Genomic DNA, 13,090 nt, shown 5'->3' with positions numbered 1-13,090 from the left:
CAAGTGCACACACATAAGTATGCAAGACTCTTAAGGGAAAGGATAGAATTCTGCACCACTTCTCCATGAGGTTCAGTGGCAGCAGAGGTTCACGGAGACCTGGAGTCTGTGGAAGAGACGGAGGAATGAGGAGGGGTGGGTCCCTGAATTGCTATTAGTAACAACATAGAAAGTGCAAAGGTTCTCGTTATTCCAGAAAAATATTACACTTCATAAAATCCATGTTTATTCAAAAAATCTCATGGGAAAGTCTGGAAAGCATAATAAATATCTGTACAGTGGCCGCCCGTCCCAAACACAGACAGAAAGTGTGAACATGGAGTGAATTGTAAACGTAACTGCTGAGCATGTCAATGCAGTGCGCGGCAGCGGGGGCAGGGTAGACAGGTGTGTGTCACCTGCACGGATGAGCCAGGCTGGCTTCGCCTCCCACCTTTCCCGGCCACACAGGGACCACAGAGTCCTTTCCACTCCAGGGGTCTCACAATCTTGCAGGTGGTGAAGGGTGGCAAAACACACCAGAGAGAAGGAAGAGTCACAGCATGATTTTCCTGTGCTTGAGAGAATCGGTACAACGCAGGGAAAAATCCCAAAGGGCGTCTTAAGGAAGAACACCATTTATAAACAATACTGCCAACATGAGATAGCACAAGATACTATCCACACTTAAAAAGCCAAACAATACCCCCAAATCAGGGCACATGGGGAATTTAAAATCACACGACTGTAGGATGCGCACAGCTTACCCGCCATTGACTTCGGGGTAGAATCTGACAAGCCCCCCACTCCCCTTTAGTGGTGCACTCATGTTCTCATCCCAATCAGGGTAGGAGCTGCCAAAGTGACCACTGGGTATGGGTATGGGAGGCCTGGGATGTAGGCTGGGGTTTCCCAGGACAAATTCTGTAGGGTCTAAAACCCAAACAGGTGGTGACAATGGGCTGTGGGGGGAGCCTTGGTCACTTGCGTAGAGAACAGAGGACCTTTCATCGTGTTGGGTAAGGGTTCACTGGAGAGGCAAGGAGATGCTTGTGACACTGGGTTTGCATGCCACAGCCGCCTGCTGCTGTACTTTAAAGAACAGGAATTAAAATAATCCTGCCACATGCTCTTTAGGCTGACTCTGCCGAAGACTTCAAGTATCCTGGACTGGGTGAGGGTGGGAATGCCGAGGTATTTCACTCTCAACAGAGCAGGTCTGAACCAGCGTCCTCTACAGACACGTGACATGCTTCACAGACACTTCAAAAAGAGAGTTTGGTAGGATGGCCTCCGCCATCCCGTTTCTGAGAGTGAGTGTAAGGCAGATAAGCTGACATTACCAAGAAGAGGTGATGAGACCATGTGGCCACTGGGGATGCCTTCTGTGCTCTCCCCTTCTTCTCATTGAAACTCATAGATTGGAAGCTGCAAACCCAGTCCAAGGTTGTTGGCATCTGCCATTAGGACCCGTGCCGGAAGGGCCCTCAGAGGGTTCCGGGCTCTGTTCATTTCTAAGAGGACAGAGTCTGTCATTGAGACTACCCACTCACTATTCTTTTCCTCTAGATTTAGATCAAGAAATGGAAGGGCCCAGACCTCAAAAATTAGTAGGGAAGAGCATTGGGCAGGGCATTTTCCATTGAGAAAATATGAGACCTTCCCTAGGGACACTGAAAATGGCACACAGTCACAGTCTGCTCCTGCTCTTTGTATTTTATAATTCTCAAACAAAACAGAGGCCAGTGGAACAATTAAAGCTTGTGAAATCAGTTTACATTTTGAGGTCTGAAATAATTAGACCGAGCAAAGGAATTATGTTCCATATGTTCCACTGTGGGCAGGTGCTGGGTCCTAGAGCCAAGTGAGGCACAGAGGGGGCTCCGGGCCAGTGCAAGCTTGCTGCGACCAACAGGTGTTCCTACACCTCCTGGGCAGAAGGACTGCCCCTCGGACTAGCAGTTTCTGAGCCACAGTGGAGTGTCCCCTGACCTGAGCCCACTATAGGGGTATCCTTGGCAAACCCCCTCCCCCTGCCCCGAGAGAGTGGAGGACACACAAGTGTCTCTTCCAGGGCCAGGCTAAGTGGAGCATGCCATGCAGAAAGGGTCTCACTCTATTATTCTGTACAGAGTGCACAGACAGCCTGCTCAATGTCACCACTGATCCCCACACAGACCACACCCTGAAAACACTGTAGGTGAAGTGTAATTTTGAGACAGGTCTACACAACAGAAACACAAAATGCAACACAGAACCACAGCTTCTACGAAGTGCATCACTCCTGTTGATGGCTGGACCTGGTGCCTCTCGCCTCTCTGAGGCCAAGGGTCTCAGGTGTCTCTCCTGTCCTTAGCCAGGCTGAGGAAGAGCTGGGGGCGGAAAAGAAGTTCCATTTCTTCAGTTCCTCTGTGCACCAGGAAAGCCGAGAGTGAACACACCACCACCTCCTCAGGAAACGCACGCAGAGCCGCCAGCATAAGCAGCAATGGTGGAGCCCCACACTCTCCAGGGTCCCCAGGACCAGAGCTCTAGAGAGTAGCAGTACATAAGGTATGTACATACATACAGCAGGTGCTGGCTTTGCCTGGCAGCTTCCTGGGGCTCCTCTCTCAACCACCATGAATCAGGCTCTCAAACAGTCTCAGCCATCTTGACTCTTGAAGGGCTGGGAGCTTTCATCCTGACAAGTCAGTGACAGAGTCAGGGAGAGGCCACCAGCATCCATCTCATTTGTGAACCAGAGGATGGAGAGGGACACTCTTTGGGTGATTTTGGACAGACCAGGCATTTAAGCTGGATGCCATCCCACAGCCACTGGTAAGATCAGAACATCCAGGAGCACCCTGCTCTTCCAGAGCGGTTCTGTGGTCCCCTGGCAGGGACCCTGAACTAACACCCTTAACGTGACAGTAGAACATCTTTGCGAGAGGCTGACCACTTCACTGACTTCAGAATGGTAAATGAAAGTGCTCTGCTATGAACATAAGCCATGATATGAAAAGACCTAGAGCCCCGAGCGAGCTCAGCCAGGCTCCAGCAGGGTGCTATGAGGTGACAGGTTCATTTGGTTTCACTCAGGAGAAAAGGAGAGCAGGCGGCGAGGTCAGCACAGCAAGGCTCAGACATCCTGGGCAGGACCCTCTCCAGGGCTGCAAAGGAAACAGAGGCAGCCAAGGCCAGATCCATATTTGTGCTGGACTCGTGGTCACTCAAGTGCCCATGAACAGGACCTGTATCTGGCGTCTGGGGGCCTGCGAGGATGTTGGGCAGGGAGGCTGAGGCTGGAGGGCAGGCTTGGCTGGCCACTACAACCTGGTGGATGTGAGTCTCTTCATCCCTCTGCGTTGTGCCAAGCTAGACGATAGCACAGGCTCCAGCCTTGGTGCCTGTGGGGTCCTGTTCAGAGCGAAGTAGGTGGCTGCCATGGCACCCTGTAGGAGGAAGGAAGGGTAAGTGAGCATGGTGCCCAGCTGTTCCTGAATGGGGAGCTGGAGCCACAGGATCTTGAGAGCCTCAGTTTACACCCCTGCAAAGCAGTGGAGACCTTCTGTAGTGGGTAGCCGGTCCAGCTTTGACCTGGAAGTACTACCCCTCTTTGAGGCTTCAGTAATTGTCACACCTGAAGATCCGAGATCCAGATGGGCTGGATCCTAGATGCTGGAGGTAGACCAAGCAGAGTTCTCCAGAGAACACCTCAGGACTGGGACACACCTTTCCCAGACCCTGTTACCTATCCCTTCACTTGTAAGTTACCCCACAAAGTAAACCTCCCTTTTGACTACGTGGAGTTGCCTTAATACTTAAACTAGTATCTGGTGCTAACATGGGGCAAATTCCAAAGGCCTGGGTGGTTTCCATCCACAGCCTCCTCCCCGGCTGGCAGGTACCTAAACCCGCCTGCAGAGTTCCGTATAACCAGGGAACGCCTACACGGTTCCATTCCCAAAAAAGGGAGCAGCTAGTCCAGTCTCGGTTCCTTGTCAAGCTTAGCCCCCAAGACCAGCGAAAAACCGCTGTGAGTGAGGTTTTCCCCCTCCTCCCTGAGTGCCGACTCCCCGGCTCCCCGACATCTTGGCTCTGCCTTGTAGGCATGACAGTTACAGAAGCCTCAAAAGGGGTGGTACTTCCAGGTCAAAGCTCGAACTGCTACCTACTACAACCTTCCTCCAGGATTACTGGGGCACTGAGGGTAGCAGGCAGACTGCCATACCCACAATATAATCAATCAGTCTACAGATGATGGCTACCTTCATGACATCCCAGGCTCAATTGGGGCTTGTACCTTAGGAGTATTTGAGACTGGAGTGGAGTTCCTGGGAAGGTCATGCCATCATCTTATTGCTGACAAAGGCAGATGTGTTTGGGGGCGGTTGGGTCCCCAGGATTCATGCCCAGTGTTTCTGAGGCTCTGCCACTCTGAAGCGGTCTAGACCAACTTGGGTAGCTGGGCTCATGTTGGCGCAGCCCCACACCATGGAGAAAGATCCAGGATGGACTTCTAACAGGACTGGGTGGGACTACATGCACTTCTTAGAAGGGTGGTACTGCCCGGACTGCAGGTCTGCCTGACGGGTTGCTAGCATGAAGGGGACTTTTACAGACTTCTGGTCCAGAAACGAGGGCTCTGGATATAGGGCTGTACAGCCATGCTACCAAACACCACCCCTACATCAAAGCTGCCATTCAAACACAGTTTCTATATGTGTGCTGAAGTGACGTTTGTGTACCCATAACTGGTGACTTCATATGCTACAGTTTCTTCTCACCAATCCTTGTCCCAGGATTCCCACGCCAACTATCAGGACTCTGGCCATTAGGTACCTTTACTAGATGGACATCTTGTCTGCTCAGCTGGCTTTGGGATAGGTACTCTCTGTTCACAATCCATGGGTGTTTCAACACTTGAACTGCTGTTAGGCGCTGCTGCGGGTCCACGTGAAGCATCTTGGACACGACGTCCTGCCAAGGGTTCAGAGGGGAGAAGGGCTGTGGTGTCATGGGAATGCCCAGTAGAACACAACTGTAATTTTGAGGTGATTCTTTGCATTTTGGATCAAGTGACATTTAAGTTTGTAAGTACGTGAATGTATTTTAAATGTCAATGATTACTGTCTTAGCAGTAGGCAGAAAATTTATGTTTCATTGAAGATTTTATAGCAAAGGTGTTTTGAACATTAAATGACAAAAATAAGCTGCTGAAATACTATTTCCATAAAAACGGCTGCCTTCTACAAACACAAGAAATACCACACAGTGGAACAATGCCCTTCTACAGAGAAACCTAACGCCTCTTGGCATCTGTCACAGTGACCTCAGTGACGCTTGGGAGGAATCTGTCTTGGAAGTACAGCTGCTCCTGGTCTCACGTGTGAACAGAAAAGCAATAGACACTGGTTTCTCAAGGCCTCACGGCTGTGACAGGGTGTCCCAGCACGCACAAGATGTCCATAAAGACACTATCAGGCCAGATGGGGGACACTCAGTGGCTGAGCACTCACCAGGTATAGTTTGAAAAGGAAATGTTCCCCCATAGGCTCCTGTGTGAAGCCTAGGCCCCCAGGTGTCACTGCTATGCTGGGAGACTCCAGAAACTTGAGGAGGTGGTAGCTGGGGAAGTAGTCACTAGGAGCAGGCTGCTAGGGGTGTCTTGTTGCTGGCTTCTTCTGCCTCTCCTCTCTGCTTTCTGTCAGGCATGAGGTGAACAGCTATCCCCTGCCACCTGTTCCTGTTGTTATATGTGCTGACTAAGCACTTCCTGTTCTTGTTGCCATGTGTGCTAAGCACTTCCTGTTCCTGTTACCATGTGTGCTGACTAAGCACTTCCTGTTCCTGTTGTTATAGATGCTGACTAAGCACTTCCTGTTGTTATATATACTGACTAAGCACCTCCTGTTCCTGTTGCCATGTGTGCTAAGCACTTCCTGTTCCTGTTACCATGTGTGCTGACTAAGCACTTCCTGTTCCTGTTACCATGAGTGCTGACTGAGCACCTGGGGTCAAATGACCACAGGCCGAGCCCTCCAAAACCAGAGTGAAGCCTTCCTCCTTGAAGGTGTTCATGGCCGTCGATTTGGTCACAGAGATGAAAACTAATATACCCAGCATGCCTAAGGCCCTGGGTTTGATTTCCAGTACTACAAAACAACCCCAAACCAAACAACCACAACCTCACACACTCCCAAGCCGCACTACCACAGCTCTCTGTGAGGATGAGGATGGAAGGCGCTGTTGTACGCTGAGTCAGGGAAGGAGACGGGAATGGACAATGACGGGGGAGGGGGCACAGCGATGGGAGAGGCTGGGGTGAGGAGAACCAAGGAGGTCTCGGCGGGCAGCAGAGGCTCCTCTGCAGCAGCGGTCTTGCTGTCCTGGACTTTGTCTCCCTTCTCTCTGCTCTCGGACAAGGCACCAGAACCACATCCTGGTGTGAGGCCTGGCTTTGGGAACCCAAGCTGAGACAATTCCTGTGTCATCTGAGACAAGCTGGGTGTGCGGGAAGGAGCAGCTGGGGTGTTGGAGTCTGACACCTGGGAGTGCTTCCCAGATACCAGCTGTCCTTCTTCATCAGCTGCATATCACCTCTGCCAGGACCTCCTCTCTATCCCACCATCACCTCCACTCTATCCCATCCTCACCTCCACCAGGACCTCCACTCTATCCCACCAGGACCTCCACTCTATCCCACCAGGACCTCCACTCTATCCTACCATCCCCTCCACCAGGACCTCAACTCTATCCCATCATCCCCTCTGCCAGGACCTCCACTCTATCCCATCATCACCTCCACCAGGACCTCCACTCTATCCCATCATCCCCTCCGCCAGGACCTCCACTCTATCCCACCATCCCCTCCACCAGGACCTCCACTCTATCCCACCATCACCTCCACCAGGACCTCCACTCTATCCCATCATCACCTCCACCAGGAACTCCACTCTATCCCATCATCACCTCCGCCAGGACCTCCACTCTATCCCACCATCACCTCCACTAGGACCTCCACTCTATCCCATCATCACCTCCACCAGGACCTCCACTCTATCCTATCATCACCTCCACCAGGACCTCCACTCTATCCCATCATCACCTCCACCAGGAACTCCACTCTATTCCACCATCACCTCCACCAGAACCTCCACTCTATCCCATCCTCACCTCCATCAGGACCTCCACTCTATCCCATCACCCCTCCACCAGGACCTCCACTCTATCCCATCATCACCTCCATCAGGACCTCCACTCTATCCCATCATCCCCTCCGCCAGGACCTCCACTCTATCCCACCATCACCTCCACCAGGACCTCCACTCTATCCCACCATCACCTCCACCAGGACCTCCACTCTATCCCATCATCACCTCCACCAGGAACTCCACTCTATCCCATCATCACCTCCGCCAGGACCTCCACTCTATCCCACCATCACCTCCACTAGGACCTCCACTCTATCCCATCATCACCTCCACCAGGACCTCCACTCTATCCTATCATCACCTCCACCAGGACCTCCACTCTATCCCATCATCACCTCCACCAGGACCTCCACTCTCTATCCTGTCATCACCTCCACCAGGACCTCCACTCTATCCCATCATCACCTCCATCAGGACCTCCACTCTATCCCATCACCCCTCCACCAGGACCTCCACTCTCTATCCTGTCATCACCTCCACCAGGACCTCCACTCTCTCCCATCATCACCTCCACCAGGACCTCCACTCTCTCCCATCATCACCTCCACCAGGACCTCCACTCTATCCCATCATCCCCTCCACCAGGACCTCCACCATACCCCATCATCACCTCCACCAGGACCTCCACTCTATCCCATCACCCCCTCCACCAGGACCTCCACTCCCATACTCTTTACCATCCCCCACTATCGTCTCAGCAGTCAACTCCCACACTGTCACCTCAGCCACCACCTCTGCTTCTACACCATCAACTCCTTTTCTTCTGTGTGTAGGTGGTCTGTATGTATGTGACATGCGTGTGTGTGTGATGTGTGTGTGGTGTGTATGTGATGTGTGGTCGGTGTGGTGTGTGTATGTGATGTGTGGTCTGTGTGGTGTGTGACATGTACACACACCTGTATGCGTGTGTACACATGACATACATGACATGTGTACAGAGGACAGAGGAGGATGTTAGGTGTTCCGCTTTACCTCTCTGCCTCATTTCTTTAGACAGCATCTCTCACTGAACCTGGAACAAGGCTGCAAATGCCAGTGAGCCTCCTCCCCAAGCCCTGAGCTTAAGGTTCACACGTGGCTATGCCTACCTTTCGCTTTTGGATGATGGGTATTCAGACTAGCACCTCTACCTACGGAACATCTCCCCAGACTGACAACCCCTTCCAGCCCACCACCCCAGCTGTCACCTCTACCATTTTCTACAACATCACCCCTTCGCCATCACCTCCACCTTCCACACCATGGCACCAAACCCTGCCTGAAGCCACAAAGCTTTGGTGATGGAAGCTCTTGTCTCAGAGCCCTACTCTCTCTTCAGAACTTTTTTGTTTGTTTGTTTTTGTTTTTCGAGACAGGGTTTCTCTGTAGCTTTGGAGGCTGTCCTGGACTAGCTCTGTAGACCAGGCTGGTCTCAAACTCACAGAGATCCACCTGTCTCTGCCTCTCAAGTGCTGGGATTACAGGTGTGCACCACCACTGCCCAGCCAGCACTTTTACAGTATCACAAAAGAAAGGTTCCTGGCGCAGCTTGCTAGTGGTCAGACTGTAGTGTACTTTTTCCGGTACTGGATAGTCTAGCACCTTGCAAACACCAGGGTTGTGACCACTGACCTACACCCTCAGCCCAACCGTGTATTGTTTCACTAGGCAGTATTTGATGATGTCTACCAGAGAAGACTGGAATCTGGTGGCAGGAGGGAGATGCTGGTGACCAAAGTGCACATCAGGCAACCCCAAATTCAGTGACTTTAAACCAGCACAAATGTGCCTCAGACATCCGGGAACATCTCTACAGAGGAAGCAATTTAGCAACAGAGGGCTGAGGTTTACCTGCAGTATCTCTGCCAGTCACTCTGCAAACTTCGGGCTTGTATCCCTAGTCCCAGCAGCCAGTTCCCTAAACCCCACTCCTCTCTGATCCTCTCAAGCTGCTTATGCCTCCATGTGCCTCCATCTGTGTCTCCACCCATGCCTGCATTTCCTATTGGTTGTTTCTCTGCAGAACTTTACCATATTAACGTCATGAAGAAGGTCTTTTTTTTTTTTTTTTTTTTTAATTGAAACTGTGAAACACCCTTGAGTAAAAGTCTATGTTTGTATGGGTGGCATCTCCTGCTTCCTCACCAACAATATACCTGTTGCAGAATCTCCATGAGGAGGTAAGAATACTGGGAAACACACTCACTTTGGCTGCATCAGATATGGAGTCCCAGTTTCCTCCAGAAAGGGCGTACTTCCCACTGCCAATCCTCGCCAGAATCTCCTCAGGGGTGTCATCTGGTCCATTGGCAAAAGGGGTGAACCTGTGTGCGAGAGGGTCAATGGCACTGAGCGTACAGCTCCACAGAGTGCTTTCCGCTGAGGGAACAGGGCTGCCTTTTCTTTTCTGATTCCAGGGCTCACGCTAAGGAATGGTGCATGTCTGGTACCATGCCGCCTTCCTCACTTGGTCAGCACTAGAAGTCAACAAGATGGGCAGGGAAGGCCTTTCAACCCTGGTGTGGATACTTTCTGGGCCCTTTTGGGTCATAGTGGTGCCGGGATGGTAGAGAGTCTGCCTGGAGATTTGGTTTCCATGATGGCAGAGTGGTTCAGTGGCCGGGAAGCTCAAGTGTGAAGTCTGAGGGACCTATGGGGTGTTTCTACCACCAAGTCTGGGCTCTTGGGCAGATGGATTCTTGAACTTAAAGGACACCTCATGCATGTCAGGTGTAGTCCTGGCCCACCACCCTGACACAAGCCAGACACATCAGCCCACACCTCCCAAGAAGAACATGTGACTCTCCTAGTGTTCCTTTCAAGAGATTGGTTCAGGTAGTGGAGAATGTGGGCTGGTCTGCAGAAGGTATGTTTTGTTTATGGGCTGAGTTTACAGAGACCACATAGCTCACTGTCCTTATTCTTCAAGGTTTGAACAGTCACCCTAACCCAGATGGGTTTGCACCAACGAGGAGGGGTGAAGTCCTCGGGCCTGATGCTAACATAACACGCCTGGTGGCCCTCCTTTACCCAGCCAGCATGGTGTATAGCAGGATTCCCAAGCTCCAGACATCACACGCTGCATCGTAGCCTTGCCGCTTCAGGACCTAAAAGGGCAACAGGCATGGTCAGGATTGTACTGGCCAGAATCATTTCAGAGGAGATTTTCCTAAGCAAATAGGAAGTGGGCAAGGTAGGATCAACTCCTGGGTCAGCCAGTCCTGCCTATCATGTTGTAGCATGGCCCCTGCAGAGAGGGGAGGGGCATGGCACTTGCCTGATGAGCATGGTGTTAGGGCAGAAGTTTTGCTTACCAGATTAGCCACATTTAGGAATGCCATTCAATGCACAGCCACAGTGCAGGACAGCCATCCTCCAGAATCCCATTTTCCCAAACTAAAACTCTGTCCTTATTAAGTACAAATTCCCCACTGGCCAACCGAGTCCCTGGCAACCCCATTCTACTTTCTTTATGGATCTGACCTTGCAAGGAAGGTCCTATAAGTAGAATCCTACGGTGTTGTCCTGGAACTAGCAGCCTGGACAGGAATGACCTTGAATGAATCCTTCTGTCTCCACCTCCTCAGCACTGTGTGTGCCACTGTGCCTGGTTTATGTAGTTTGTGCTTTGAGATGAGGCCATGTCATATTGTCTAGACTGGCCTCCAGACCCTGAGCTCAAGTGCCCTTCCTGCCTCAGCCTCCTGAAGAGTCCCAGTGGAGTACAGGTGTGTGCCACTGTGCCCTATGTTTTAATTAAAGGTTACAGAGAATGACCAAGGAGGAAGAATCCCGATGAATCGTCATGTCACACACGGTATTATTGTTGGGTATGTTCAAACTTGAGTGGCGGTGAAGATTCTCATGGGTCACTGTCGACTGCTGCGTTGGCCTGAATGAAGCCTTAGAACTCCATTCAGTTTCTTCCCAGGTGAGAGAGGGGCCTACTTTCATTCATCACTGCCTTCCTGACATCATGTGCCATGGCGCAAGTCAGGTATTAAATGCCGAGTGAACTGCAACTCTGAGTCGCTGGCCGAATGACCTCCCGAGTCACTGAAATACTGACTTTGCTTATCTTTCCTCAGTTAGGAAACGTGGCTACTTGTATGCACTCTGTCAGTATTAATAACAGCCACGAGGCACAATCGGAGCTTCAAACCAGCTGTTTCCGAAGGAGCCAAGGCTGGTCACCTGCCTGGACAACCCCTGGATAACCTGATACCACTGCTCAGTCCCTCTTAGACCTGGATCTGCCTGAGCCACTCAGCAAAGCATGCAGCAGCGTCTTCCTCTTAGGACTCTAACAGCAGATATGACAGCCCTACTTACTCAGGAGGCCCAGCATGGGGCCTGAGCCTCCCCTGACATCACCAGCAACGCCAGCCCCTGCTGCTACCACTGTCATCCCACTTCACTATCAACTCACACAAGAAACCACACTTATCACCACAAACATCAGCGGCAGCAGAACCTATTGGACTTGGCCTCAGGAAGCCCACAAGGGGGACGGAGCAGAGCGGTTCCCTTGCACACATGTGAGCATTTGGGTGCACACTGCTGTGGGCCCCCAGTATTCAAGTTGGATGGATGCTGACTTGTTGTCAAGGAAACACTAGAGCAAGAACCACGGGGCATCAGCACCATTTAAGTTTTTCCAATGGAAAATAAAATGCTCGTGGTGACTGGGTAATATTGGCTGATTCCGCAGCAACCACGCTCTCTCCCCTCCACAGCAGGCTCCTTCCTGTCTCTTGAGGACTCTGCTGAGCCCATTGTGCTGCTTCAATGCCCCAAGCTCTCTAGTTACCCTGGTAACAGGAAAAGCAGTGTGCTTCCCTCAGTCTGACATCTCTGGCTCTCCTGGGTTTGGGGACTCTACCTCGGGGGCCACAAAGTTCGCCGTGTAGCAGGGAGTCATGAGCAGCCCATTCTCTGCTCGCAGCTGCTTGGCAAACCCGAAGTCACAGATGCGGATAGATTCGGGGTTTCCAGACTCATCCATGTACAGAATGTTACTCGGTTTCAGGTCCCGATGAACAACCTGGAAGGCAGGAAGCAATGTGTCAAGACTGAGTGGGAGAGGAAAGGAGCGTGGGGTGGGGGCAAGGGATACCTGGAACTGATTTCTGGGGCAGGTCTCTCGGCAGGAGAAAAGGACTGTGTTCTTCTGAGGAGCCACCCTATCTCAGTCACCTACGCTGGTCACTCGGGGCCAAGTGCCCACACAGTGTGCCTTCACACAGGAGGACTATATGCCTGAATAGAACGCACGCTTATCCGAGAGGCAGGCAGCTCTGGCTACAGAAATGAAAATGTGCCCTTGCTTTTCGCTCACTCGAAGAACATTGGCCCAAAGTGGGCTTTGGGGGTATGCCAGTACATGGGCCATTTGTCACCAGTACCAGAAGCACCCGTGGACCTGCTGTCACAGGCACGCTGACTCCTGGCCGCGAGCAGAGGGTCTCAGGGCTGCAGAGACTGCACCTGCACCATTCGAGGCACAGACTCTAAGCATGCGCCATAGTAGCAGTGACAGTTGATAGGACAGAAGGGCCCACAATACCGCCAAACAAAGCAGCCATTCGGGACACAAAGTGATGCCTTCTGAAGGGACAGAAGGCCCTTGTGCAGACATGTGGTGTACCTTCATGAGGCCTGGAACCTTAACATCCTGCCTGAACATCCAGAGCAGTGAGGGATTCTGCAAAGAAGATTGAAGTGACATACTTGGGCACTTGGGCCTGGTTTATAGCTGGTGGCAACCTACAGGAGACTCCTGTCTCCATCCCTCATTAAACAGAAGAATATCTATGAGCTCTCACATCAGGATACTTCCAGAATCGGGCTACTGGGAAAACAGCGTGTGGAACTCCTGGATCATGAAGAAGCCACACAAAAAGGACCCACTGTGAGATCTTGGAAGAACTGTGCAG

The 13,090-nt window shown here is 51.7% G+C and overlaps 1 protein-coding gene across 2 annotated transcripts in view; it reads right to left on the bottom strand.

Annotated features, from left to right (window-relative positions):
• Positions 1 to 203: 203 nt before the first annotated feature.
• The window catches only part of Rps6ka2 (ribosomal protein S6 kinase A2), a 279,066-nt gene continuing 266,179 nt past the window's right edge, over positions 204 to 13,090 (bottom strand). For both annotated transcript variants that reach the window (XM_036168885.1, XM_036168886.1), the window contains 5 exons: positions 12,037 to 12,198; positions 10,185 to 10,261; positions 9,361 to 9,478; positions 4,804 to 4,941; positions 204 to 3,413 (listed from right to left, as the gene is read on the bottom strand). In XM_036168885.1, coding sequence (XP_036024778.1) covers positions 3,288 to 3,413; positions 4,804 to 4,941; positions 9,361 to 9,478; positions 10,185 to 10,261; positions 12,037 to 12,198 — 621 coding nt within the window. In that variant the 3' untranslated portion in view covers positions 204 to 3,287. The remainder of the gene's footprint in view (positions 3,414 to 4,803; positions 4,942 to 9,360; positions 9,479 to 10,184; positions 10,262 to 12,036; positions 12,199 to 13,090) is intronic.

The sequence above is a fragment of the Onychomys torridus genome, chromosome 19 (genome assembly GCF_903995425.1).
Source record: "Onychomys torridus chromosome 19, mOncTor1.1, whole genome shotgun sequence".
Classification (NCBI taxonomy): Eukaryota; Metazoa; Chordata; class Mammalia; order Rodentia; family Cricetidae; genus Onychomys; species Onychomys torridus.
Note: the sequence above shows the minus strand (reverse complement) of the source record. Positions and strands in the feature narration are given on the sequence as shown.